The sequence below is a fragment of the Ambystoma mexicanum genome, chromosome 6q (assembly GCF_040938575.1).
Source record: "Ambystoma mexicanum isolate Mex_15411 chromosome 6q, UKY_AmexF1_1, whole genome shotgun sequence".
Classification (NCBI taxonomy): Eukaryota; Metazoa; Chordata; class Amphibia; order Caudata; family Ambystomatidae; genus Ambystoma; species Ambystoma mexicanum.
In genome coordinates, this window is record NC_090937.1 from 997,390,332 (window position 1) to 997,416,003 (window position 25,672).

Here is a 25,672-nt window from a genome sequence, read left to right on the forward strand (position 1 = left end):
CAATTCTCACCACACCTGAACAAAATAACCATTCCATACCACCAAGGTGGGGAGGTAGGATGGAAGAGGGAGTTGGGGACAATTGAAGACACTGTTGATGTTCGTACTTAACTGTAAAACCAATAAAACATGTTTAAAAAAAGAAAAGTACAAAAACTGTACCTGCTTTACCATAATTTCTAAAATCATTATTATTAACAGAGTACTTTCTGTTGAAATGAGGTGGCAAGGATGGTTTACAAAGGTAGATTGTCACTTTGGCAATTTTTAAAGCATACATAATTGTGAGTAGCTGTTAAATTCAATCTGGCTAATTCTAATTGATACTAAATCCTTTATACCCTTGATACACCTAATGGTGCATAAACATTCATTGGCCCTCATTACGACCCTGGCGGAAAGCGACTGACCGGAGCGCCACAGCGTAAATAGCGTTTCCGCCATTGCACGAAGGAGCAAAGTGCGGCCCATTCCGACCCATCGGGCACGAGCACCACGGCATGGCGGAAGTGCAAAGTCCGCGATGGCGGAAATGACCCCAAAACGGCCCACACCGCCGCCGTACGGCGCCCTAGGTGCAATACCGCCACCCCTCTTAGCGGTCACCGCAGTGTGCGCCTACCGGAAAGTACGGTGGCCGGAAATATACGGAAACGGAAGTTAAAACATGGGCCCGGAACGGGAAACATCCCGGCGTACACCCATAAATACACTAAAACCACACAACCACTAAAATCACTACCCTGAAACACACCCCAACCCGTCAACCACCCTAGCGAAACCAAGAAAAATGGGAAAAGTAGCGAAGAAAGCGTGCGACCGCAAGCGGCAGGTCCACTTCTCCCGTGAGGAACTCACCGTGCTAACAGAGACCCTCCAGGAGAATGCTGCCGTCGTCTTCTGCACGCAAATGACCAGGACGGCACTTGCAAACAAGAAGGCCATATGGGCTCTGGTGGCACAGCGGGTAAGTGCGGTGGGGACCGCACCCCGCACCCCACAGCAATGCCGCAAGCGATGGGACGACCTGCGGATACGCGTCCGCAGCATACTCTCTGCCAACCGCAACATTGCCACAGCCACCGGGGGAGGTCCTGAATCACCCATCAAGTTGACCCCCTGGGAAGAAATCTGTGCCTCCACCATCGGAATGGAGAGCATAGAGGGAGTCGGAGGGATGGAGAAAGGAGTGCAGACATCCGAAGATTCAGGTAGGTGGGCCAGATAAAACAATGCCAAATCCACACAGTCCATCCATGTGAAGTACCATGCGTCCACATAGTGCAACAGGAACACATGTCCAGGAGAACGTCCACACACATCGGCCTGCAAGCGCACGTTAAAACCCACAATAAATACATAAATAATTAAAAACCCCTAATACACGCACTACACGTGCAGCAGGCACACCCTAACTGCAGGCTGCCAGACAACTGCACCCTCACTCCACACACAAATCAAAGCACCTCCAAGGCCCCGACCCAAATCACCCTCAGGTACCACCCCAATGCATGTGATACAATGCCATTCCAATTCCCACAGACCCATCAATAACCCTCGCCCTCCTTTACTCCACCACAGGGTCCGATCCAAACGACGAGCTACAGGACACCCCTACCAGCACACCTGCAAAGAGGGCCAAGACCAACGGCCAGAGACCCTCCACCTCAGCTGCACGCATCAAGACACGGCAGCAGCACAAATCAGGTGGCAGCACAGAGGAGGGAACATCAACAGGCACCCCAGCAGCCAGCATGCCCACAACACCACCACCACAGGTCCCCCCAATGGATGCCACAGAAGGCACTGCCTCTGGTGGCAGCAGCACCATAGGTGACACCCCATTGATGGCAGCATGCTCCGACACAGAAAACGGGGATGTCGAAGTCAGATCCATCCATGACCTGTCCCAATCCCCCTGTCTGTCCCATCCCGTACAACATGAGGATACCACGCAGGGGCACCCACCAGACGACGACTGGCCATCCCCCACAAGCCCTGTGGCAAGGCAACATGAGGACAACAGCCCCTCTGTGACACCCCCGCAAATGGCCATGGCCCAGCAGAGGCAACAGTCCCTCGACCAGTTGATCGAACAACAGCAGCAACTGGCCACACTCCTCAAGGACCATGCCGATGAATGTGGGGGCACCAAGGCAGACATAGAAACATCAACTGAGACACTTAGGGCAGAAATGGCGAGAGGTACAGAGACGCTAAGGGCACAAATTGAGAGAAGCACCGAGAGCCTGAGGGGGGAACTGCATGCGACGTCCAAAGACGTATGTGCCGAACTTGCCGCAGTGCGCCGTGTGCTCACTGAGCTCTCGCAAACCCTTAGGGACATGCATGGACGTGAGCAGGCAGACACATCATCCGTTGCAAGTTCCGTCCAGGGCAGCCCCCAACGTAGATCTGGGAGGAACCTGCGCTCCACAGGCAGGGGTGCCCCTGATACCCGCAGAGGGGGCTTGCAATAGCGACAGCCCACTGACAATGAGCATCTTTGGACACTGGTGTTCGGGGGGGAGGTAGGAGGGTGGAGGGGGTGTGTTGGGCTCACTTGGGTGGCGGGTCCATAGGGTGTTCAACATGATATCACATATGCCATAAACAGTGCACGATCAACCAATGAGATGTGTGGACATTGATCTTTGTGTACTAGGCCATCATAGGCGTACAGTCCATATTGTGCATGTCCCAGACACACACAGTGCCACGAGTCCCGTGTCCATGTATCAGCCACCAGGCGTGAGTGCTAGAAGCATGCATCAATGAGATGCTGACGAATGTCACGGGCCTCCGGTGCCTCGCAGACTCCATGAGGTGCTGCCACATCCCCACCCTCATCATGACCATCATCAGGTGCTTGCAGTTCTGCGTCAGGGGGCATGGGCACATTCCTACGTACGCACATGTTGTGGAGCATGACACATGCCATGACCATCTTTGCAACCTTCACATGGCGGTACAGGAGTGCCCCGCCAGACCTGCTGAGGCAGCGGAAACGACCCTTCAGTAGGCCGAATGCCTGTTCAATGACTACACGGGTACGTGAGTGGGCATGGTTGTAGTCCTCCTCATGCTGGTCCCGTGGGTTCCGGACTGGTGTGAGGAGCCATCTCTTCAGTGGATATCCAGCATCACCTGTATGTGGACGAGAAACGTATGATGTGGAATGCCATTGATACGTACGCACACCCCCCCCCCCTTCCTGGCAGGTCAATGCCAATTCACATACCCCACATCATCATGCATGTAATGAGACTCACCGAGTAGCCAGGATCTGTTCCCTGCGTGTCGCTCCATGTAGCGTGGTATTGTAGAGTTCCTCAAGACCATAGAATCATGGGTTGATCCAGGGAATCGGGCACAACAATGTGTAATGATCCTGTTGGAGTCACACACCATCTGTACATTCAGGGAATGAAATTGTTTTCGGTTGCGGTACTGGGCCTCCATGGCATGTGGGACGACCAATTCAACATGGGTGCAGTCGATGGCACCAATGCAACCCGGTATGCCGGCAAGTGCATGGAATCCCACTTTTGTGTTGGTTATGTCCTGCTCCGAGCGTGGTAGAGAGATGTAGTCGTCTGCGTGCTTCAGGAGGGCATCGAGCACTTGCAATAGTGTCCGTGAGAACAGTGGCTGAGAAATGCCATGCAACTGTCCGACTGTGTGCTGGTAGGTGCCTGTGGCCAGGAAGTGTAGTACAGACACCACCTTCAGTAGGGGTGGGATGGCGGTTGGGCTATCTATCATGCTGACAAGGTCAGCCTGTGTCATGTCCACAATGGCGGTTATGGTGTCCCGGTCCAGACGGTAGAGGGTGTGGATCTGCTCATCAGTGAGGTTGAACGGATGTGCTCGGAGGCGTGGGATTGCGGGCTGCCTGCGTGGTGGTAGTGGCTGTGCTGGCAGCCCTTGCTGCCCCTGCCTTGGCCTCCTCCTCCTCCTGCGTCTCCTCCGTGCGGCTGGTTGTAGTTGGTGTTCGTCTTCTTCTTGGAGTCGGAGCGCTTGCAGTGCTATCAGGTCCCCCAGGGCCAACATCGCGAGTCCTGCCGGTAGCATTTCGGTGTGGTTGTGGGAGGAGACTGGCTGTGCAATTTATGTGTTTTCAGGCTGTATGGCCTCCACCTGTGGTGATTGATTCCACCTGTGCAAACTGCTCTCCCCTTTGGCCGAGCACGTCCCGCGCACAACGCTGCAAATCGGGGAATTGTATCTTGCTATTGCAACCATGTATTTGTACCCGATGGCCGTGTAAGATTGGTTGATATGTTCATTCTGCTGTGGTCCCATTGTTTCACATGCTATCTGTGCAGTCGCGAACTGACTTGTGAGGGGTCAGTGGAACGTAGTACTCGAGTAACGGTGGACCCTCATGCATCACTGCACCGAGGTTCAACGACGGGCGGGGCGTCCCATTCGTGGGTGAAGGCAGTTGCCATTTTCACACACAGCCGCACTCGATGGAATAATTAGTGATTTCAAACGGCCACAGATGCCTTTTCGACGTGATGTTGCAAATGAGGAATTCGAGGGGCGGCGCTTTCGGTTTCCAGCTAGCGGCGAGGAGATGCCCACAGGTCTGACTGCAAATGTAACGTTCTATTGTTCTATGTCCTTGAGACAGGGCCCATGGCGAGGGAGCAATGATTGATATGAATAGTTTGGGATGCGCAATAGCTACGTGGGCGATGAGGCCGTCCGTTCCCAAAAACATGTTACTTCACAACACTGGAATTACGGGCTGGGGCACTGTGGATTTAGCAGGCTGCATAACGCACGGACTCAATGGATGTTTCTAATGTTATGTGAGTAATTATTCAGGCATTTTGATCCCGGGATGAGGGAATGATGGATGGATGCATGGGCAGGTGATTTGATACAGAGTTTGCCATGTACAGGGCTTCTTGGGATCTATCCGCCTCCCCTACGCTATGTGATGCAGGGCTGCCATTGTGGGACCATCGTCCATCTGGCCTTGTTGAGCCCTCCCTGTCTCGAGGCGCCCTCAGACACTTGTGTCCATGCACGTTATCATTCCCATCTGATGGAATCTGTTTTGACAGACGCATGCACAGGTACACTCGTTTGTGATGGTGTTTGCACCTCGATATAGATGGCTATGAGTCGCAAGTGGTTTTGGGGTGGTGATGATCCTTTTGGTTGGGCTAGCATGCATATGGCTGTGGATTTCGTGTGATCATTGAAGTGAGTAGTTGGAATGTAGTTCTGATGGCCATTCTGTTCTTTTTCTTTTCTTTTGGTTGACAGGTATCTCCTCCCCTTTTGCCACTGCCATCTGTATGCCACTCCTGCAGATGGATTTTACTCCCGACACCTGCTGCTTCGTGTTAATCAGTGGAGCAGCATTATGATCTTATGGGACGATCGCCAATGGCCCACATGCCCTTACGCAGTACTGGTGGCTCGGAGCAACATTTCGGCCTTTCAGCTGGACTAGTGCCTCCCCATTGGGACGGGCATGCGGTTCTGTGCGCTTCCATGTTGCCTTTTCGTACGTGATTGTGGCTCTGTGTACCATGGGGGAACAGGGCGACACACAGGTAGTGGCTGGTCATTTCTTGCGGAAGCAGCCCACAATGGTGATTGGTGTTTTGGAGTTCATGGCCTGATGGCTGTATGGGCTTGGTGATTTTGATGTGCATTAAATTTCTATTCGGATTTGGCCCGTGTAGCGTTTTCTTTGCAAGTGATGTGGCATATGCCAATTTGGGGGGCGATGTATTGTGAGGAGATCTGCATCGGGTTCCGGCTTCGGGGTTTAGTTGCGTGGTACTGTACTGGCCGCGTTTGCCTACGAAGCCCAGTGAGGTCAGGGATGGGGGCTGGCAATATGACAGTTTGAATGTTGTCATGCTCAGGGGCGGGGGATTGGGTTTTGTGTGACAGATGCCGGTCAGCCAGGTGGACTGGTGGAATGATGTGATTTTCGGAATATTGCTGGTCACAGGTGCCTGTGTTTGCGTGCGTTTCTTGGTGGGGGACTGTGGTCATGTCCATTGGGATGGCTTCTGTATTCGTGCCATCTGTGCCCTGCAGCTCCCATTGGCCCCTGTTGTGTTTCTTTTGTTCGTTGGCATGCATGGGTGACTTGTACATTTCAATGGTTGCATTGTGGCTTCATTGCACCTACGGGGAGTTGTACTTTGTGGGCAGGGAGCGGTGTACAGGCACTCAGTGGGGCCGTTTACGGTTGATTCGCGATGCCGTACTTCTCGCCATGGCGGAATGGTACATTACGCCATGCCTGATGGCGTTAGGTACATGTCCGCTAGGGTCGGAATTGGCGTACCGTTGCACCATGGTGGTGTTTGCGGTTTGGCATGGCGCGCGCGCGCGTGCTTGGTGCAGTTAGCGTTGGCGTTCACTACGGTGTCGCTAATGGCTTCGTACTTTGCGGTGACGGGTCATAGTCGCACCGAGCGCTATTCGATGGCGGTATTGCATTTCCGCCATCGTTTTTCGATTTCCGCCAGGGTCGTAATGAGGGCCATTGTGATTTAGAACATCTGTAAGATTGGTCTGGGATTTTCCTACATAGCTTAAATGCCCCCAAAATAATATAGCCTTCATCGAGGGCACATTCATCTGGAAAAATGGTAGCGGTTGGTAGGCTAGCTCTTAAAGGGCACCAAACATGAGTGGGACTTTGGGTTGTCACAGAGAGTGACCTTAAAAGTGGCGAAAGATTGGATGTGGGGAGAATAGTAGATGTGGGGAGTGTAAAAGGAAGGTCGGGGTGCAGAGAGAGAGGTATTAACAATAGGTTGTCACAACCTCTACAAGTCATACTTCTCTCCCTCTCACTCTTTCTCCCTATTCCTACCTCTCTTTCTCCACCCTTTCTCATTTTCCCACCCCTCTCCCACCCCTACCACTCTCCCTCCACATCTCTTCCTGGCACCTTCACTATTCACATCCTGGCATCTTCACTATTCACATATTCCTCTGTCTCTCCATCTCTTTCCTACGCTGTATTTAGAAATTACAAGGTTGAATTAAGGCATCATACTCAATTATTGAATATTTCAAATAGTTGCCTATTTTGTATTCACAAGATTTGTCCTTTGTTATTTTTCGCTGCCAGAATCACCTATCATGACGATATATCCCATATAACTGTTTCCCAAAATTAACAACAATACTTCAAACAATTTGTTCTTCTTAATTTACAGTCCTGTGGAATGAATGCAGGATTAATTACACCCAAGTCGAATGTGTTATGGTACTTGCGTAATTAGTAATTAAGTCATAATGACAAGGTTGGCCTACAGTACGTGTGACAGTGGCCTATTTCCCACCAAATAATCATCATGGCATTTTATGTGAGCAAAACTGGGCCGCACCGGGCATGTGACCCCTGTTTACTAACAAACAAAACACTACAACAAAAATTGCCATCTTGGACATCCTCCTTTTCCTTGATGCTGGGAGACCTTACAGGGAGATTGGCAGATTATCCAAAGGTAAGTGCACTCCGAGTGGCCTGGGCCCGGGTGAATAGGGAAGATTGGGTAAGGAGGATAAAGGCTAGAGTCAGCATGGTGGAGAAGAGAAGCTGAGCAGCCAACTGGGCTTCCAAGAATTCTCCCATTTACAAATAGCTGTGACCACAATTTAAGTAACCCGATTGAGTGCCCAGCCTCCACCTTGTGCTAATAACGGACCTTATTGTCTCGGGAGGATAGCTCAGCTGCAACGCGTTCGCCTTGGAAGCAAGACGACAAGGAGCAACACAGGTCTGATTCCTGGGTCCGCGCTTAGAAGGCCGTTATAAATAAATAACCTATCATATCTTTGAAAATATACGCAGTGTCCCGGCATGTTCAAGATCTGATAAATCACATTGTGCGTCTTCTCACTGGATACGGATTCTTGTTGCTGGTAATTGGTATATGTGAGTCAGTTGCTAGAGCCAGTGACCTTCGAAGAAAAGCATATATAACATTAGAAAATCCAAAGTAATGTATAATGGAACATGGCTTTATGGAGGGATGCTAACGTTTAATTGCTTTAGAATCACATTTTTCAACAGAAATTGTAATTTAAAAAATACTGATAGATACATCCAGTGACATAATTGGTGTCAAGTAGTACATTTCAAAAACTCATATTTACTTTTCTTCGAATTAAATTGTGAAATTGAGTCACGTCTCAACATGTGCAGGGGCCCCCGATACTCCGATCTCAGTCTGTACACTCCGTCCTCGCCAATCGATGGGTCCTGATTGTAAGAGCCCACGTTCCAGGCGCCATTCAGTGTTTAACAAATCCGTATTTTGTTGAGGGTCAATGAAGGTGAATGCAAACTCACATTTCATAACTGCATTTTATTTTATTCTAAGTTTTCAGGAAAATGGATAACCATTGTTCTTCATTTTACAGTTTCACCGTATGTCAAGTCATATCTACAGCGATTTGAATGGGGTAATGACAATTCAGGCAAAGCCACTTCAACACCGGCATGCAGGGCTGATTGACAAAACACTGTAAGTGCTGTAACAATGTATAATCAACAATAGTTCTCACAGGAATTCCAATTGATATTGATTTGACTATATGTTGCATCATTATTCACAATTACACCCATATTTAACCAAAATGTATGGTCCAGCACCTGACCTGCAAATACAAAATTGTGAGTTACTTTTTGATGTTCAATTTCTTAACTTCCCTTATAAGCGCCATCCTATATTTTGAGGTTTAATTCCTCTAATTTCATTTCTGATGCTTGTAAATCTGATTAGAATCGCATGTTGTGCATATAGTCTGACAGCCTATGGTAATCGTGGAGTATTGCAACTTTTTTCCGAAGCTCGAAAGCTTGGACATCAGCCTGGGCATGTCTGTAACACTTTCCCTACTGTGACGTGTAGTGTACGCATGATCCCTTGCGCGACAAGGTCCCGCAGATTGATTTCTTTCTGCCATACTGGTCAGTAGGATTAATGCATCTTTGACGCACACTTTTGACAATTAAACTCGACGGCTGCTTCCTGGTTCTTGTCTGAAGATTTCTGCAACTGAATTCTCAAAGGCTGGCGGCGGCCTTCACCACTAGGCTTCAGCGTTTCTCAGTAGGGAGAGTGGGGACTTTTCTTCACGACATTCCACCATTAGAGAATGCCTTTTCCTGCTCTTGCCTCTTCTTTCCCTTCTCTGGCTGCTATTTTCTACTTAATGATGGAGAGAACTCCATTTAAATGTTGCCCTTCCATTAATATGAAGTTGCCTTGAAGCAAGCTGTTTGCCTCGTGACCACAAAGAGCGGCATTGCAAGGCCTGTCGACTCTTTAAGCCTACGACACTTAAAGAAAAGCATGCAATACATTACCTACGCCATGCAGGCCGAATACAATTCCCCCACTAATGCTCTCGCATCGGACGAGGAACCCTCCATCAGCCACGACTCCTGTTCGGAAGCCGAAGACATTGTTGCAGAGTCTTCTGACACCCGCGTGGCCGTCCCCATCACAAATAGGCATGCCAAATGTACTGCTATGGGGAGACCACTCACTGGCAACAGGGGCACACACGCCCACACCACCAAGGCTAAGTACACAACCCCCCGGTATCCCTTGATGGTACAGTTGAAGAAGCCGACTGCAACCGCAGACCCGTCAGAATCTTTTTTTAAACCTGGTGAAATGTCCGGTTCTCGACCCTCTGCACCTCCACCTCTGCGTTTAGTGCTTCAACGCCTGTTTCAGACACGTCGAAAGACACGTCAAATGCGCATCTTCAGGTAAAACCACCCTAAATTAAGGAAAAAGTTGGCCAAGACCCTTAAACAGACAGACTCACATGGTTCTAGCCCCCATGCCCCCCCAGTTTTACCTCAGGGAAATGTCCAGACGTCTTCCCCACTGTTTCAGTCCTTACAGGGTCCGAAAGGTCCGGTTCTAGAGGAATTAGATTTCCCACTCCCTGAAATTCCGACTAGAGGGTCCTGGACTGGGGCAAGGTTTGAGGAATGTATCTGTATGGAATGTAAGGTGTCTGTGTTTATTGATTTCTCAGACAGGTTTGATAAGAGTACTCATTAGAGAACTCATTCCTTAGATGAGAACACTAGACCCTACAAGTCTTCTAGTCTTCAGTTCCCAGTTTTCTGCACTACCTCTCCTATACCTAAGATAGCTGACCCATCAGGGGATATATTTCAAGATGATCAGTATGATCAGGATGAAGAATTATATCATGTCCCAGACCAGGGAGATGGCTCCCAGGATCCTGCCTCTCATGACCCAGACACATGGCTAGAAGCCACACCTGTCGCACAGCCCAGAGATACTCCTATTGAGGACCAGCTGCTCTTTAATAACTTTTAAAAAAAGGCAGCAGATCATTTCAAAATACTCAGACAACAGACAGTGCCTGACTCTGACTTTGTGGGGGATAACCTCAAAGAGAAAAAGCCTGTCAGTCAGTCAATTCTATAAAGAAGTGTATTGCCCCTCTTTACTCACTCCTTCTCTTACACGGCAAGTTAACCCACGCATTGCGAAAATGTTCAGACCCATTCCCTCGGATGCCCTCTATATTTGAGGGCACTCTGTTCCAGATTCACTGGTGGTTACACACAACCAGGAAACATGCAGGCATTCCTTTGTCTTTGGCTAAGGGTCCTCCTGACAAGCACTGTAAAAAATGATATGACTTAGCCAAATGGATTACGTCTTCTGCAGCCTATAGTACCTGCATTGCCAAGCATTGGCAATAACACCACCTTGCTTACCAGCTTTAGTGATGTCCAATTGGGTCTGGTGCAGGACAGACTGCAGAGTGTTCCTGAACCAGCCAAATAACAGCTGCTGGCCATTGTACAAGAAAGACGGCAAGTCACCCAGAATATTTTGGAGAACACTCTGGGCGCTGCAGAGACAGCTGGCAGGGTGTTAGCGGAAAGAACTGTTTTAAAGCACCACGTTTGGTTGAAGAACTAAGGTTTTAAAACTGAGACGCAGGGCAATCTTTCTCCAGACCTGCACAGTTCTCCTATGGCCCAGGAGGTTCATCCTGGTACTCTAATCAAGGATCATCCAGCGCTGATTGAGCTCCTCAACAACAGGGGTTTAGGCGTGGCAAAGGAAGGGGTAGGGATGGAGCTGCCAGAGGCACCTGCACCCCTGCCATCAAATGACTCTCCTGTCCCGGTCCTCTCACATGCATCTCCAGTAGGAGTTCGGATAACATTCTTCACCCACGCATGGGAGGGGATTACTTCAGACAAGTTGGTGCTTAATACAGTGGGCAAGGGTTATTGTAGCGGTTTCTCCAGACACCTCAGTAACACCCACCAAAGACCAGAAGAATGTCTCCAGACCATCTCCTTATATTTCAAGCAGAAGTGGAGTCCCTGTTGCAAAAAGGAGAAATCAAATTAGTCCCAGATCGTGAGGTAAACAAGGGTATCTATTCAATATACTTCCTTGTCCCCAAAAAGGATCTAACTATGCGCCTTGTATTAGATCTGCATCCTGCAAATAAGTATGTCTGGCCTCAGGGGTTCAGGATGACAACTCTGCAGGAAGTAATTCACTGCTGAAGCATGGGGATTACATGACCACCTTCGATATGAAAGATGCATACTTTCATATTTCAATGTTGCCAGCTCACAGAAAGTACACATGATTCAAGATAGGGGACACTCACCTTCAGTTCAAAGTACTACCCTTTGGCATTGCCTCAGTCACAAGGGTTTTTACCAAGGTCTGGCAGTGGCAGCAGCCCACTTACGCAGACAGTCCTTTCCGGTGTACCCTTATCTAGACGACTGGCTCATAACAGTAGACACACTTCAGGCATGTCCAGAGAATGTCCAAAAGACTCTACACCTACTCTTCCAACTGGGGTTCTCTATCAATGAAAAGAAGTCAAGCCTTGTGCCCAGCCAAGTAAAACAATTAATGGGAGCCCTAATTCGAACAGAAGACGGCCTTGTTTTCCCCTCCAACGAGAGGGTCCAAAACATGTTGTTCCAGATTCCTCAATATGTAGCTGGTTATCAGATAACCGTACGAAGGGCCATGCAGCTATTAGGAATGATGCTTCCTGCAATTTTCTGGTACCACATACCCATCCGCGCATGTGTCCTATGCAAGAGTGGCTCTCAAGCCAATGGTGTCAAGCATGCAGCCAATGGGGCGATCTAGTGGTTGTCTCAAAAGCCCTCGTTCTATCACTGCAGTAGTGGACAAAGGAAAACCTTCTCAAAGGGAAATCATTCACCACCCCCACAGTAGAGTCCACTATCACCACAGACGCATCTCTGTCAGGGTGGAGAGCTCACCTTCTCCACCAGACAGCACACGGCATGTGGTCACAGTCAGTACCGAACAAACACATCAACCTATTAGAGCTACTATCAGTGTTAAAAGCCCTGAAAGGTTTTCAACAACAACTGCAAGGGAAGACTGTTCTAGTCTTAACAGACAGCATCACGGCCATGTTCTACATAAACAAGAAGGGGGGAAATCACTCCCAAGGCATGTCCAAGCTGCACAGAGCATTTGGAAGTGGGCACTCAAACAAAAGATGTTCCTACTGTGTCAACACATTCGAGGGAACACAATCTTCTTGCAGACAAGCTCAGCAGAGACGTTCATCTACCCGTAGAACACACGTTGCGCTTACACGAACACATTTTGCACAACGTCCTGCAGAATGAGGGCATCCAGATATTGACCTCTTTGCAAGACTGGAGAATGCACAATGCTCAGACTACACCTCCAGGTATCCCCAAAAGGTCTCCAAGGGGAACTGTCTCTCGATGAAATGGTCAGGGAAATTTGCTTAGGCTTTTCCCCCAACTCCTCTCCTCAACCGGAGAATTCACAAGATGCACCAGGAACAAGACACTAATCCTGATAGCACCAATGTGGGCTCATCAACCATGGTTCTTACATCTCATGAGAATGTCACTTTGCGCTCTAATGAAACAGCCTTGCCCATACAACATGCTGTCCTTGGATCAGGGGACCACACTGTACCCATGCCCTCAAACTCTCAATTTAGCAGCCTAGCTCCTGAATTCATGGAGTTTAGGCATCTCCAACTGCCTCAAAGATGTATGGACATTCTTAAGGAGGCACGCAAACCAAATACCAGACGCTGTTATTCCAGCACATGGAGAAGTGTTGTCATTTGGTGTGGTACTTGTAACATCAACCCAATGGATTGTTCACCCACACACATAGCCCTTTATCTAACTCATCTCCTAGACTCAGGACAAGTTTTTAACTCACTGAAAGTTCACCTTGCTGCCCTCTCTGCTTACACCACCTCTCAAAGCAAGGTTTCCGGGTGGAATGTCCCTGTAATCAGGGCTTTGATGTAAGGGGTTGTTAAGTATTTCAAACAGGCGATACACCCTGGTCAGCCTAGTATGCAGCACACAGCTGAAATGCTTATTTTATTGTGTCTATAGGTTCAATATTGTGAGTGATATACTACTCATATTACACCCCTTCTCACAATACCCCAGGTCACAATGGACCAGGAATCAAGCTGGTTGGTAAAGGTAATATTTATTTATTTATTTAAAATTCAAATGAAACATATACTTTTAAATAGGGATCAGCAATCACCAATGTGGTGACAATAACAAATAAAAAGGTATGTAAGGTACTTAAATTCACTTTCCCCAACCCAAAATACAAAACATCAGAGAAAAGAATACTTTGGGCTTGTTTGGAAGGATATCACTTAAGTTAGGATTTCCCCCTGCAATATTTCTCAACCCACAAATAATCAATTCTGAATAGATATGAAGAAGCAGCAGGTAATCAGGAATAAAGCACAGTAAACAGAATTTGAATACAACCTTCCCTCCCCAAACAAAAACGGGTTTGAAATATTACAATTTTTAAAATGACATTCGAAACTGACTGTGTAAAACGATGAATGTGTGCAAAAATCCTTAAAGCAGTACAATTTTCTATGGGAGCAACATTGAAAAGATGCTAACAATAATGAGCTACAGTTTAAGCAAGAGTAAACACTTTAAATCCGAATGGAAGTTTGTAAATCATTTATAATGAAAATCACACGTGTAAAACTTTGTGGAAATGTGGATTCCCGCCTAAAATTAACCAAATAATTATTAAGAAAAACAGGTGAAATACACTGATTTAGAGTGCAGTATTTAGGTTGGGATGTAGCTATAGGTCTTAGGTATAATCCAGAGCTGAAATGAATTTTCTAACTATTTAATTGAGTGAGTTATGCAATGTTGAATGAGAGGCGTTTTTGAAAAATAAAGTTGCGAAAAAGAAAAACAGAAATCAACTTTTACAAGGATAGTTATGCTCTACACTAGGGCATTCAGGCTAGGTTACCAGATTGAAACACAGTAAGCTCTAGAGTTGATCATCGGAACCAACCCTAGCACCTCCGCGCCCGCCTTGGCGTACTCAGTCCAATTACCCGAAGGAGGATTAAGGGTTTAGGATTTCACAAGACAAAAATATTTAAAGAAGTTATCACTAGCAAAAGGAATCAAAGGCAGGGTGGCAATAAGGATTCTAACATTGTTACAAGTTCTTAAGGTAAGGACAGGATGCTTTAGAGATTGGGATGGAACAAAACAGGTATGCTATGATTTTCTATGCTTCCTATTAATACTTGCAGTCCACTTCAATTTAGGATTTTGGACCGTCAAGGGTTCTGGTCATCACACGGATCGGGTCTAACCAAGGACAGCAGAGCACATCTGGCCAGATAGGGTCAGCTGGGTGGTTCTGGTCACCTGGACGGCACTGGACTGGCCCTTCTGGTTTACTGGAGATTGGAGATCAGTGGGATGGCAAGTTTGCAGGCATGCATCCAGTAGTAGTAAGCCAAACTGGATCAAGATGCTTCCCTTCGGTTTTTGGAATTTCTTTTTTTTTAGAATATGACCTAGCTGAAAATGGAGTCAGCAATGCATAGGCCTTGGCTTTTTTTTGTTTTATTGGTTTCAATAAACCTTTAATAAAAGAAGCATGTCATCATTACATTTATGTACTTTGTCATAAGTCCAAAACATCAGAGTACCTACCAAGAACTATAGACCCACCACTCAAATGGTTATATGAAAGTATACAACTTCTTAGCAAATGGACAGTCATTCAAAACCACTAGATGTATTGGACAAAAGTTCTTTCAAGTCCTCTAGGAAGAACACAAGGGCATAAGTAAATGTTATGTTTTTGTCCGTAAAACATCAGTTGCCACCGGTCTTCGCTGCCCAGTGTTTGTTGACTTCCAAAAAATGTCGACAGACGTTTTGTTCCAAATGCTTGGATGGCAACACAAAACAAAACCAGATGTTTCAAAGTTTCCTCATTTTGCGAACAAAATCTACACTTTAAGCCTTGTTTTAGATTTTTGGTCCAGGCATTTAATCTTTCTCTGGTTTTAAATGCATTCAGACAAAGACACAAGAATATGTGTCTATGGTAGGAATTCGGAAAGCGTTCAACAAAGTGTGAACGTTCATTGAACCTTCTGGCTTCAAATGGAGCGTCTTTCATCAAAGTTTGGCTCAATCTCTGATATTGTGTTGTGATCCAGTTGAGCCTCCATTTTTTTTTTTTTTTACTGAGTCTGGGTTACACTGTAGCGTTAGAACATCCGTGTTGAGATCGTTTAGTAAGCTGTCACATCGTTTCGACCATTGAGATAGGAGAGATTCTGGATTACAATTTTTTGGTTGATGTAGAATTGAGAACTGAGGGGCGGCATCTTGCATTGTTGTTTTACGATATAAGGCAAGAGTGTTCCAACAAATTGGTGCATTAAGGGAAAGAAGACCCAGCTCGTAACGTATACAGACTGTGGCTGTCGCTTTAGGAATTTTCAGGACTTTGGTCCAAAATATGTTTTCCAGGGTAGACCAAAGATCATGCGAACACCCCAGTGCGCGTTCTGCCCAATATATTAACGCCGGAGTTGCTTTTTGATTGTAGAAATGTATCACTGGTTTTAGTGAGAATTTTCCATATTTGTTGTTGATAATAATGGCTTGACATGCAAGCTGTTTGCATTTGTTTCTCGCTTTCTCCGCCCACGGGCTATCATCAATGTAAGCACTGATCTGCATCCCCATATATCTGGTGTTAGTTACGATGTTCAAGGCTTCTAGTCCCAAACGTCATTTGAATTTTCTCACTTTCGTTTTTGTTCTCAAGTTCTGCAAAATCAGGATCTCGCATTTGTTCTTGTTGAAACAAAGGTTGTTAGTCTTGGCATATTTTTCTACAGCACCTAATTTTCATTGGAGGCCGATGGGAGTGACGTCTAAAAGCAGCAAGTCGTCAGCGTATAGCAACCAGCTCACATGGCTGCCATGTATTTTGGGTGGAAATGAGCAGACTTCTTCAATGGTGGCACCAATATCCAATATAAACATGTTGAAGATAATTGATGACAACGGACACCCCTGTTTGACACCGCACAATGTTGGAATCGCGATAGACAGTGTGCCTGATTGGTCTAATCGAATCCTCACATTTGTCCCGGTGTGTAGATCTTTAATGGCCGCCAACAAATCAGTTGGACAATTCCAGCTCTTCATTTTCGTCCATAGGATTTCTCTTTCTATTCTATCAAAAGCATGAGAGAAGTCGATCAGTGCCATGTAGACTTTGTCTTGTGTTCTTATGGCCTCCATTTTCAGGAGGTTTAGGATAAGTAAGTTCAACCCGCATCCTACTCCCTTCACAAATCCAGTTTGTGTTAGATCTATGTGTTTGGACTAAGAGATCCAGTTGAGTAGTTTTTTTTAAGCATCGTTGCGTACACCTTCCCTAGGACGTCCAAAAGTGCTATTGGTCTATAGTCATGAGAATTTGCCCTATTTCCTTTTTTAAATATGGGCACTATGATGGCACTTTTCCATCACGTCGGTGACTCGCGTTTGGAATTGATCCTGTCGAATAGAATAGAGCATATTTTGGCCCAATCTTCAGGACTCTGTTTAAGAGTGTAATTTGGGAGGCCGTCAGGTCCTGGAGCCTGTGAGGCCCTCACATTTTTTAGAATATCCATAATGTCACTTTCTAAATTCGAGATTCCAATGTGTTAAGGCAGGCAAGTCAGGTTCTGGGAAGCCACCTTTTTTGCTGTGCAGCACACTATAATGTTTGACCCAATCGGACTCAGAAACTGTATTGTACTGTAACAAGGCTTGTGTTCCACTTTCGTTATTAATCAGATTCCAAAAGTCACGAGAGTTTTTATTCTTTAATTTCGCCATCATAAGTTCTGAGTCGTTTTGGAGCATGATCCGACGATGCAAAATTATCCAATTTTTGTACCTTTGTTTCACTAGGTTTTTTTTATTTTAAGTTCAGCAAGATCTTCTGTGTGAAGCTTCCTTAAGTCTTGACGCATTAGTCTTTTGCGTTTACTTATTTCGGGGTCAAAAATGCGTTTTGAAGAAAATTTGTGGTGTTTCAAGCCTTGCTTTTTCTCAGTGTACTGTGTTACCAGAGGTCCATATTCAATTTCAGTGTGTTGTACACGAAACTGGCTTACAATGGATTTTGTTTCAATGTCAGAGAGGTGCAGTCTCACTCTGTTCGATTCAACGTTGATGTTCCAGTGCCAAGAGGTATTCTTTGTTGTTGTTCCCACTTGCATGATCATTTATAGCATCTTGTGATCACTCTGATGGCCTTCTAAGACATTCATGCTGACAACTCAGCTGTGTAAGTTGTTTGACACAAATATATAGTCTAGAACTGTGTTGTAATATATGCATTGTACTAGTGTGGAATTCTACTTCTGTGGAATTCCACACTTGCTTCATTGGTTGTTTTCTTACATTTTTAACGTTCTGTATTCAATGAGTTGACGGTTGGAGAAGCCATGGAGAGGTGAAGGCAGAATCCTGCAGGGCTCAGGTTGGTTACAATAAAGAAGTCACTTCTACCACCAGCTTGTGCCTTCCTTATTACACTGGCGACGAGTGTAACCAACCTGCCGACCCACGTGCCTTGTAAGTCAGAAGACCCAGCGGTTGCAGTCCTGCCTGCCTTCCTGCGTTGTGTAGACTCCTGGCTGGCTGGGGAGTGGTGAACATACGCGGAGTGAGGTGCCCTCCCTGCCAGTTTTGTCAGCGTTGTGCCGACCTCCCGTTGACTGGAGGGGTGAAGTGTCGGCGGATTAAGGGCGGCACAAGGTCCCTGCCGTGTGAGGTGCCCCCCCTGCCAATGCAGTTGGCGTTGTGCTGATCCTCTTCCTGGCTGGGGGTGAGCGGAGTGTCAGTGGCCGACCCAGTTTGTCCAGCGGAAGCGTTTCTCCAGCGTTTGCAGGCATCCACTCTGGCGTGCCGAGAGGCCTGCGCTCCCCGGCCGGGTCAAGTGCGGCACCGACTGGCAACAGTTTCTCCAGTGAGCATTTTCTTCGGCATTGCCGGCATCCCCATACCGGCATTCTGAGAGGCCTGCGCTCCCTGGTCTGGGTCGAGCGCAGTGCCGGCAGCTTTAGCGTTGCACCGAGTGCGCATCAAGTGAGAGAGGGGAGCTCTCTCGCCTGCTCCTTTCTTCCCCGCCGTGACTATAGCAGACTGTTTTCTTTCCATAGTCGCTCTGAACAGAAAAGGGGAGGAGTTTGAGGGGCTGGGGAGCAGCCAATTGCAATTGCTTCATCCTCCTACCATCGAGGTCCCTGCAGGGGCGTTTCTCTTTCTCTGTCCATGCAGATCGTCTCAGTGCCCCCTCGAGACTGTTAACCTTTACTTGGTCAAAGGAGAGATTTCCAGTGCCAACTGCAGTGACTTTGTTGGTTGAGCTCGTCACGTCAATTGTGAACATTTTAGCATTGTGGGAGCAGATGACTCTTTGGGACCTAAGCCAGTCCAGCGTGTAGTGTGTCAGCCAACATGCAACACAGCAATGCACGTCCCCCCTGCCTTTCTGCCCAATCCCGGTGAACCAGCTATTGTATGGGATTTGTGGGTTGATACCTTCAAAGTGTATCTCAGGGCTGCTGGTGGAGCAAAGCTCACGGACAATGATAAGGAAGCTGCACTGTTAAATTGCCTGTATTCAGGCATCTCCCTGGTCCAAATGTACATGCACCCCGCCCTGAGGGTGGAGAAGGGGGTGATGCTGATCGGGAAGTGGTACTTGCTTATGAGACTGCCCTTGGCAAGTTGGAGGCGCGTTTTGGAAAAAGGGCCAACGTGGTACTGGAGAGGTATCATTTTTTTCTCTATAGCACAAGGAACTGGCGAGAGCATTGATTCATATGTAACGGCTCTTCATACCTGGATAGCCACCTGCAAGTTTACAGGTTCCATCGATGAATATATCCGCGATCAAGTCATGATGCGGACAAGTGACTCCAGAGTCAGGGAAGACTATGGATAGAGAAGGACCCACCCTTGGAAAAGGTTATCGAGATATCACGAGCCATTGAGGAATCAATTCAAGATTTACCACATCAGTGCTACCAGTGTTGACAAGTCTTTAATATTGTCATTTATCTACTCATATAGTTTAGTAAATGGCGATATAGTTATTGCCAAGGTGGACATCAGGACTGGTTGCACATCTTGTAGAAACTTTTTAGTTATGTCGTCTGTTCGTTCAGTTTGCATTGAGCGAGCCCTATACATAGTTTTTCGTATTTTTGGGTAGTCACGCTCCATGATTGATGATTCAGTTGAAGTAGATGTTGAACTGGAAGAGTTATCACTGGACCTGATTGCCTGGACTTTTGTAGCGACAGAGCCTTTATGATGTAATAAAGATTTCCTTGAACGTCGTTGTGAGCATATCACATGGGATGAAGAGCTTGAATCAACTCTTCTTCGTTTATTAGGACCCCCTGTCCAACTGGTTTTAGATGGACTTTCGTGATTTACGTCTTTAGAAGTTTTTGGTCGATTTACATTAGTTGACTTTCCAGTGTCACAACGCTCTTAGTTACGTTTGTTCGTTTTGCTTGTTGTATTTAAGTGCGAGAGGTCCTGTAGGATCTTGTTCACTATATTAAGTGAATTTCTTCTGTCACGATTTGGTTTGTGAGGTGAGCTAATGGAGAGCTCAGACAAGCCTGCAGGGGTCTGCATATTGTTTTCAGGGAATATGGGGATTTCAATGGCGTCAGGCAGGGGAGCGTGTAAAACGTCGTCAATTTCCTCAGCTCCATGTTGAACATGAAGAGCCCTCAGTGAGCCGCCCGAGGAAACCCGTGCTGCCGCACCCGCAGAACTCTGCACCGTCGGAGATGATGAGCCACAGGACCCACACTCGAGGGTAGGACAGCCAGCATCTGCCGCCCCGCCCCGCCCCTCAGAAGCCCTGAGACTGCAGTACCCACACCAGCTGCCAATCTACCAGCACGCCAGGCAAGGAAGCGCAGCATGGGAACGCGAGAGGTACTTTCCGTTGAGATTGTAGATTCAAAAGTCTTGTCACCTTTGTACTGGCTCATAGGTGGATGTGACAAGGCTGTTTTAGCACACACAGCATTAGAAGAGTTTGTGAACGTTGTGGGTAAGCAAACAGGCACCAGGTCAAATACAGTAGAGGTGGCGGACATGGGAAGGGGCGCCACTTCAGCAACAATGTTTGTTTTTGAACAAATTAACTCATTAGCGTTAGCATGTAGGGACAAGGTCACGCCAGTGCATTTAAGTGGCCTCGATCGTCCACAAGGAGGAGCACTCAATGTGGAAATTAACTTACTGCAGAGATGGTGGTCGGGGCAATGAACACTGACAACACTGGCAGAGTGACTTTGCCTTGACCGCTTGAGGTACACTCCTTGCAGTTTCCTCAATTTCAGTTTCAGTCTCCATCATACTCAGGCCCTGTGCATCTTCTCCCAATGCTAGATCTCGACACACTTGGGCACGCGTCTTTAACTGAGCGGGAGCAAGTGGCAGTTGAAAAAAGCCGTGCAGTTTGTTACGCACACGAGAGGTGGCCATGATAGATGCTTAGAATTCCGTGCTCCGAGCTCTGAGTCTCCAGAGACTCCAAAGACTCTGCTTGACTCCGCGGCCGCTCCACGGCGCGAGTCGGGTTTTGAGCAGAGTACGCCCACTTCAGGGTAGACAGGGAAAAGTTACTGCTCCAGACACCAGGCACCAGCAGCTCCAAAGACTCTGCTTGACTCTGCCTAGGCCTTTGCTTTTTTAAGGAAAGTCAGGAATCAGGATCAAGATGAAGAAATCAGGAACAAGACGCCACGCAAAAAATTAGGAAGAAAGTCATGAATCCGTCCTTTCTGTGTGTGTCAGGTTCCCTTAGTTATCATGCCAAATGACATCACTAAATTATATGGCAGGTTCAGGCTTACTACCCACACCCCTAAAGCAAGGATTGGGCAGGAGCACAGTTTCCGCCTTGCGTTTTGCTAATTGGATGACAGAAAAGGATGTCATGTTTATGGGGTTACTTTTACAATGTCCAGAAACCTCCCCTAGCCACTGGAACCAAAATCTAACTTTCCCACAAATACATATTTATGCATTTAGAACCTCTGAGAAAATCAAACACACAGGTTACATACTTTGTGGGTCACATTTCAATCCAAGTCCCTGTGGGACCTGGTTTTGACTTTCTGCTACATTTTGACAATTTTAACCATGAAAGATTTGGCCTAACATTTCCCAATTTTGTACATAGATGTGCAATTACCCCTGTACACAATGTTATGTTTGCAACACTAATACTTTCCGCGCAATCGGTCATTGTTTATAACTTCTGTTCCTTATGCAGTAGTGAGCTCTACCAAGTCTTTAAATTAATAGCATAAAATTAGATTTCAAACTACCAACTTTCAGATTTTTCCTCATTCTTGTGGCAAAGTTAAATGTCTGTAAAGTTCAGTTGCAAAATAGGCTTTTTAAACACCAAATGTCACTTATCCGTTTTTTTTGTTTCCAAGTGTAAGCAAATGTCAATCCCTTTGAAGCAGAATGAGGGGCCTCTCCCTTGACTGACGTTTCCTGCACCCCCACTTGTCGGTGAGAGTCTTAGCCTGCTATTGTCTCAGCCTGGGGCAAAGAGGAATGTCTGATGCCGACTGGGAAGTCCCATTGTCCTGGGTATTCAAAGCCTCCAAGCTAGCAATTAGCCTTTCATGTGCCAGCAGTTTGAGGTGTCACCCTTTCTCAGGGCCAGCACTGGCAGAGCAGGTTTTTTCTTATATATAGTTTACCAACTTATCCTGGGTTTAGCTTTTATTTTCTCATTTTAAATCTTGCCTGAAACCTAGGAATCAAAACAGTTTATAAGAGTACTTTTACCAGTAAGAAATATTTTTACATTTCTAAATGAGCATGCCTTTATACTACAATGTACTTTTAAATAGGCGAGTTTGCTCTTCATTCAGGAAAAAGCACATTTAACTTATTTCTTAAAATTTGGTTTTCATCTGCAGCAAATACACACTTTGGGCCGCTCTATTTCTTTCCATGAGTGCTGGAGTTGTTTGCAGCATGAATACATGTATCATGTATCTGTTTTAGAGTCTTTCTCTGGACAGCTGATTCTTGATACCTGTTACAAAGAAAATAGCCGCATTTCCCATGGAAAATGAAAACACAATGCCTGGTTTGCTTTTCCAAAGATCCTTTTGATAGGGGCTGTTATTTAAATGAGGCCCATTCCTCTGAGACTCAAGAATGATCCTGAGCACTCCAGGGCCTTTTTGATCATAGTGGTTCACTAGGAATTGATGAATTTAGCGCCAAACAGCACTTTAAAGGTTGTGACCAAAGCAGTTTCGAGATGTTGGCACGCACAGGTGTCAACACGGCCATTTTGTGCTGTTTCTTGCACCAATGCAGCAAAGTGATGTAACGAAGCATAGCTGAGTGGGTCAAAATATCCCACAGGGTGAAAAGACTTCACCCACCTATTTCTAATCAAACTCCTGTATGGGACTTGAATGTCGTCCTTACAAAACATATGGGCCCCCCTTTTGAACCAATGCACAAAACTAGCATTAAGGCTCTCACCTATAAAACTACTTTTCTGGTGGCTATTATTTCCATTAGGAGAGTAAGTGAACTGCAGCCGCTGTCAGTTAAAGACCCATGTGTTACTATTCATAAGGACAAAATGGTTTTGCACACACATCCATGCTTTGCACCTAAATTCCTCTCCAAGTTCCATGTAAACCAGTCCAATGAATGTCCATCTTTCTTTCAAAATCCTACTCATTCAGCTGAAAGAAGCCTCCATAGACTAGATGTTCGGAAAGCAGTGATGTATTACCTCAATAAGACAAAACCACTTCGGAAGACAGATCAATTCTTTGTCTCCATTGCCACTGCTAGAGAAGGGGATCATGTCTCTAAGTCGGCAATCTCTAAATGGATCTTTAAATGTATCCAAATGTGTTACTCTCTGTCAAAGAGAGCCTTACCTTTTACACCGAGAGCACATTCTACTCGACGCACAGGGGCTACTATAGATTTCATTGCAAATATTTCTCTAAATGCTATTTGCAACATGGCTCCCTGGAGTTCTGTTCACACCTTTACTCAACATTAAAGGTGTTCTTCAATGTCTATCTGGCCCCTTTTGGCCCACCTGATCTTCACCTTCTCTTCTAACTTTCAGTGTTATGCAGATGACACTCAGCTCTCTTTCAGGTTTCCACTCAGCCTCCTCTCTTCCCTGGCTCACTCCTGACTGTCTATCCGCAATTCAGGATTGGTGCGCCTTTAACGATCTTTGCCTTAATGCCAGTAAGATAGAGATCCTTCTCATTGGGACCCCTGCTCCCGCTTTCCCTCTCTCAGTCTGGCTGCCATCCTTGGTCCCGCTACCCTCGCCTTCCTGTGAGGCAAAAAACCTTGGCGTCATCTTCGACTCCACCCTCTCTTTCTCTCCTCAGATCAGGAAGTTTGCTAATAAGGCCCACTTCCAGCTGTGCCTCCTCAGAAGTATTCTACCTTTCCTCACTTCCCCCCAGAAGCTCACTGTCTCGAAAGCCCTGATTCTCTGCAGGCTGAACTACCACAACAGCTTCTTTCTCAATCTGCATACCTCTACTCTTTGCCCCCTGCAACTAATCCAGAACAAGACTGCGAGACTTATCCTTGGCCTCAAGCCCAGGGACTGTATGCCTCCATCCCTGAAATCTCTCCACTGGCTCCTGGTGGCTGAAAGGATCGAGTTCAAGACCCTCTGCATTGTCCACAAGTCTTTCTGGGGCTGGGGCTTGGACTACATCCAACTCTCTCTCCCGAAATACCTTCCATCTAGAGCCCTCGCTCAGCTACCTCCAACTCTCTGAGGGTCAGACGTTTCAACAGGCAGAGAGGGGGGGCAGATCTCTCTCCTCTGCGGGTGCCTCCCTCTGGAACGGCCTCCCTGCCCCTTTCAGACTTGAAGTTGCAGAAACAGCTCAACGCCCTCCTTTTCTCCTCTGCCTTCTCTCTCTCGCTCCCTTGCTAACTTACCTATCCGCTGCCCCGACTGGATGCTTGGTTCCCTCAGATTCTCACTGGGTACCAGGCTCCTCCACATCCAGTCCTCCTTGCACTGCCTCCTGGTCTACTGCGCACTTAGGGGTTGTAACTGCAACCCCTAGAGCCCCATGCATCCTGCACTTCCTAGAGAAGCGCTGTCCTGGCTGCACTTTCTCAGAGCCATGCTGTCCTGATCGTATTCCCCTTTTTCCTCTCCCTTGCACTCCCCTCTCTCCTTCTCCGTGCACTTGCATGATCCGAAATAGCAGAAGGCCTAGCAGGATCTTTTGTCTTGTCCTCCCTATGTCTTCCCTCCCTTGTCTTGTCTTGTGGCGCCTAGAAACACTTGTGTACAAGCGCGTTATAAATGGCTTAACGTATCATATAATTATTGCTTAGATGGACACTCTAAAACTGATTCTCAGGTGGGTCTGGCGGTGTTAAGACATTTCTTTGCTGCTGTTCCTTCAAACATCCCACTTCCTTCTCCTGGTACGCTCACTAGCCTATTCACAGCAGGTGATTATTAGCAGATTCACAAGGATCAGAAGACATATTACTTACCAGAAATGTATTTCTGGTGCTTTTATCTGCTTAGATTCACATGCGCCAACCCTTCCTTCCCTCCTGGAGTTGAAGGAACATAGACATCTTACACCTTCTGTTCTTATGTGTTCACCTACCCATTCTCTTCAGGGTTCCTGATGGAAGAACAAAAACAACCGGGAGGACCTTGGCGCGCGAGGGATCTTGGGTACATTACACGTCACAGTAGGGATAGTGTTACAGACACACCCAGGTCGACGTCGCTTTTCGATCTTCGAAAAAAAGATACAATGCTCCACTATTACCACTAGATGTTGAACTATATGCACATCATGTGACTCTAAGCAGATACAAGCACCATAAATACGATTATGGTAAATCATGTATGTCTTCTTGTGGCAACCTCTATTTTGATGTTTATTTTCTCTACTTTAATTTCTTGTGACATCCCGTTTTTTGATTTTTGATTTCTCTACTTCTGTTCATTGTGTCAATCGTCATATAACTGGACTGCTAGTTGATAAGAACTGTTCATGCTCATTTAATAAGTATATGGCAATGGGAAGCACCAAAGGCGTTGCTAGGGGTGGCTGGAGGCGTTGCTATGGGGTGGCTGAGGGGGCTATAGCCCCAGGTCTTTTGGTTGTTGTCCTGATAGAAGCTGAGGAG

At 46.7% G+C, this 25,672-nt stretch overlaps 1 protein-coding gene across 3 annotated transcripts in view; it reads left to right on the top strand.

Annotated features, from left to right (window-relative positions):
• Positions 1–25,672, top strand: part of FAM149A (family with sequence similarity 149 member A) — a 331,701-nt gene that overhangs the window by 223,459 nt on the left and 82,570 nt on the right. For all 3 annotated transcript variants that reach the window (XM_069631543.1, XM_069631542.1, XM_069631541.1), the window contains exon 9: positions 8,419–8,522. In XM_069631543.1, coding sequence (XP_069487644.1) covers positions 8,419–8,522 — 104 coding nt within the window. The remainder of the gene's footprint in view (positions 1–8,418; positions 8,523–25,672) is intronic.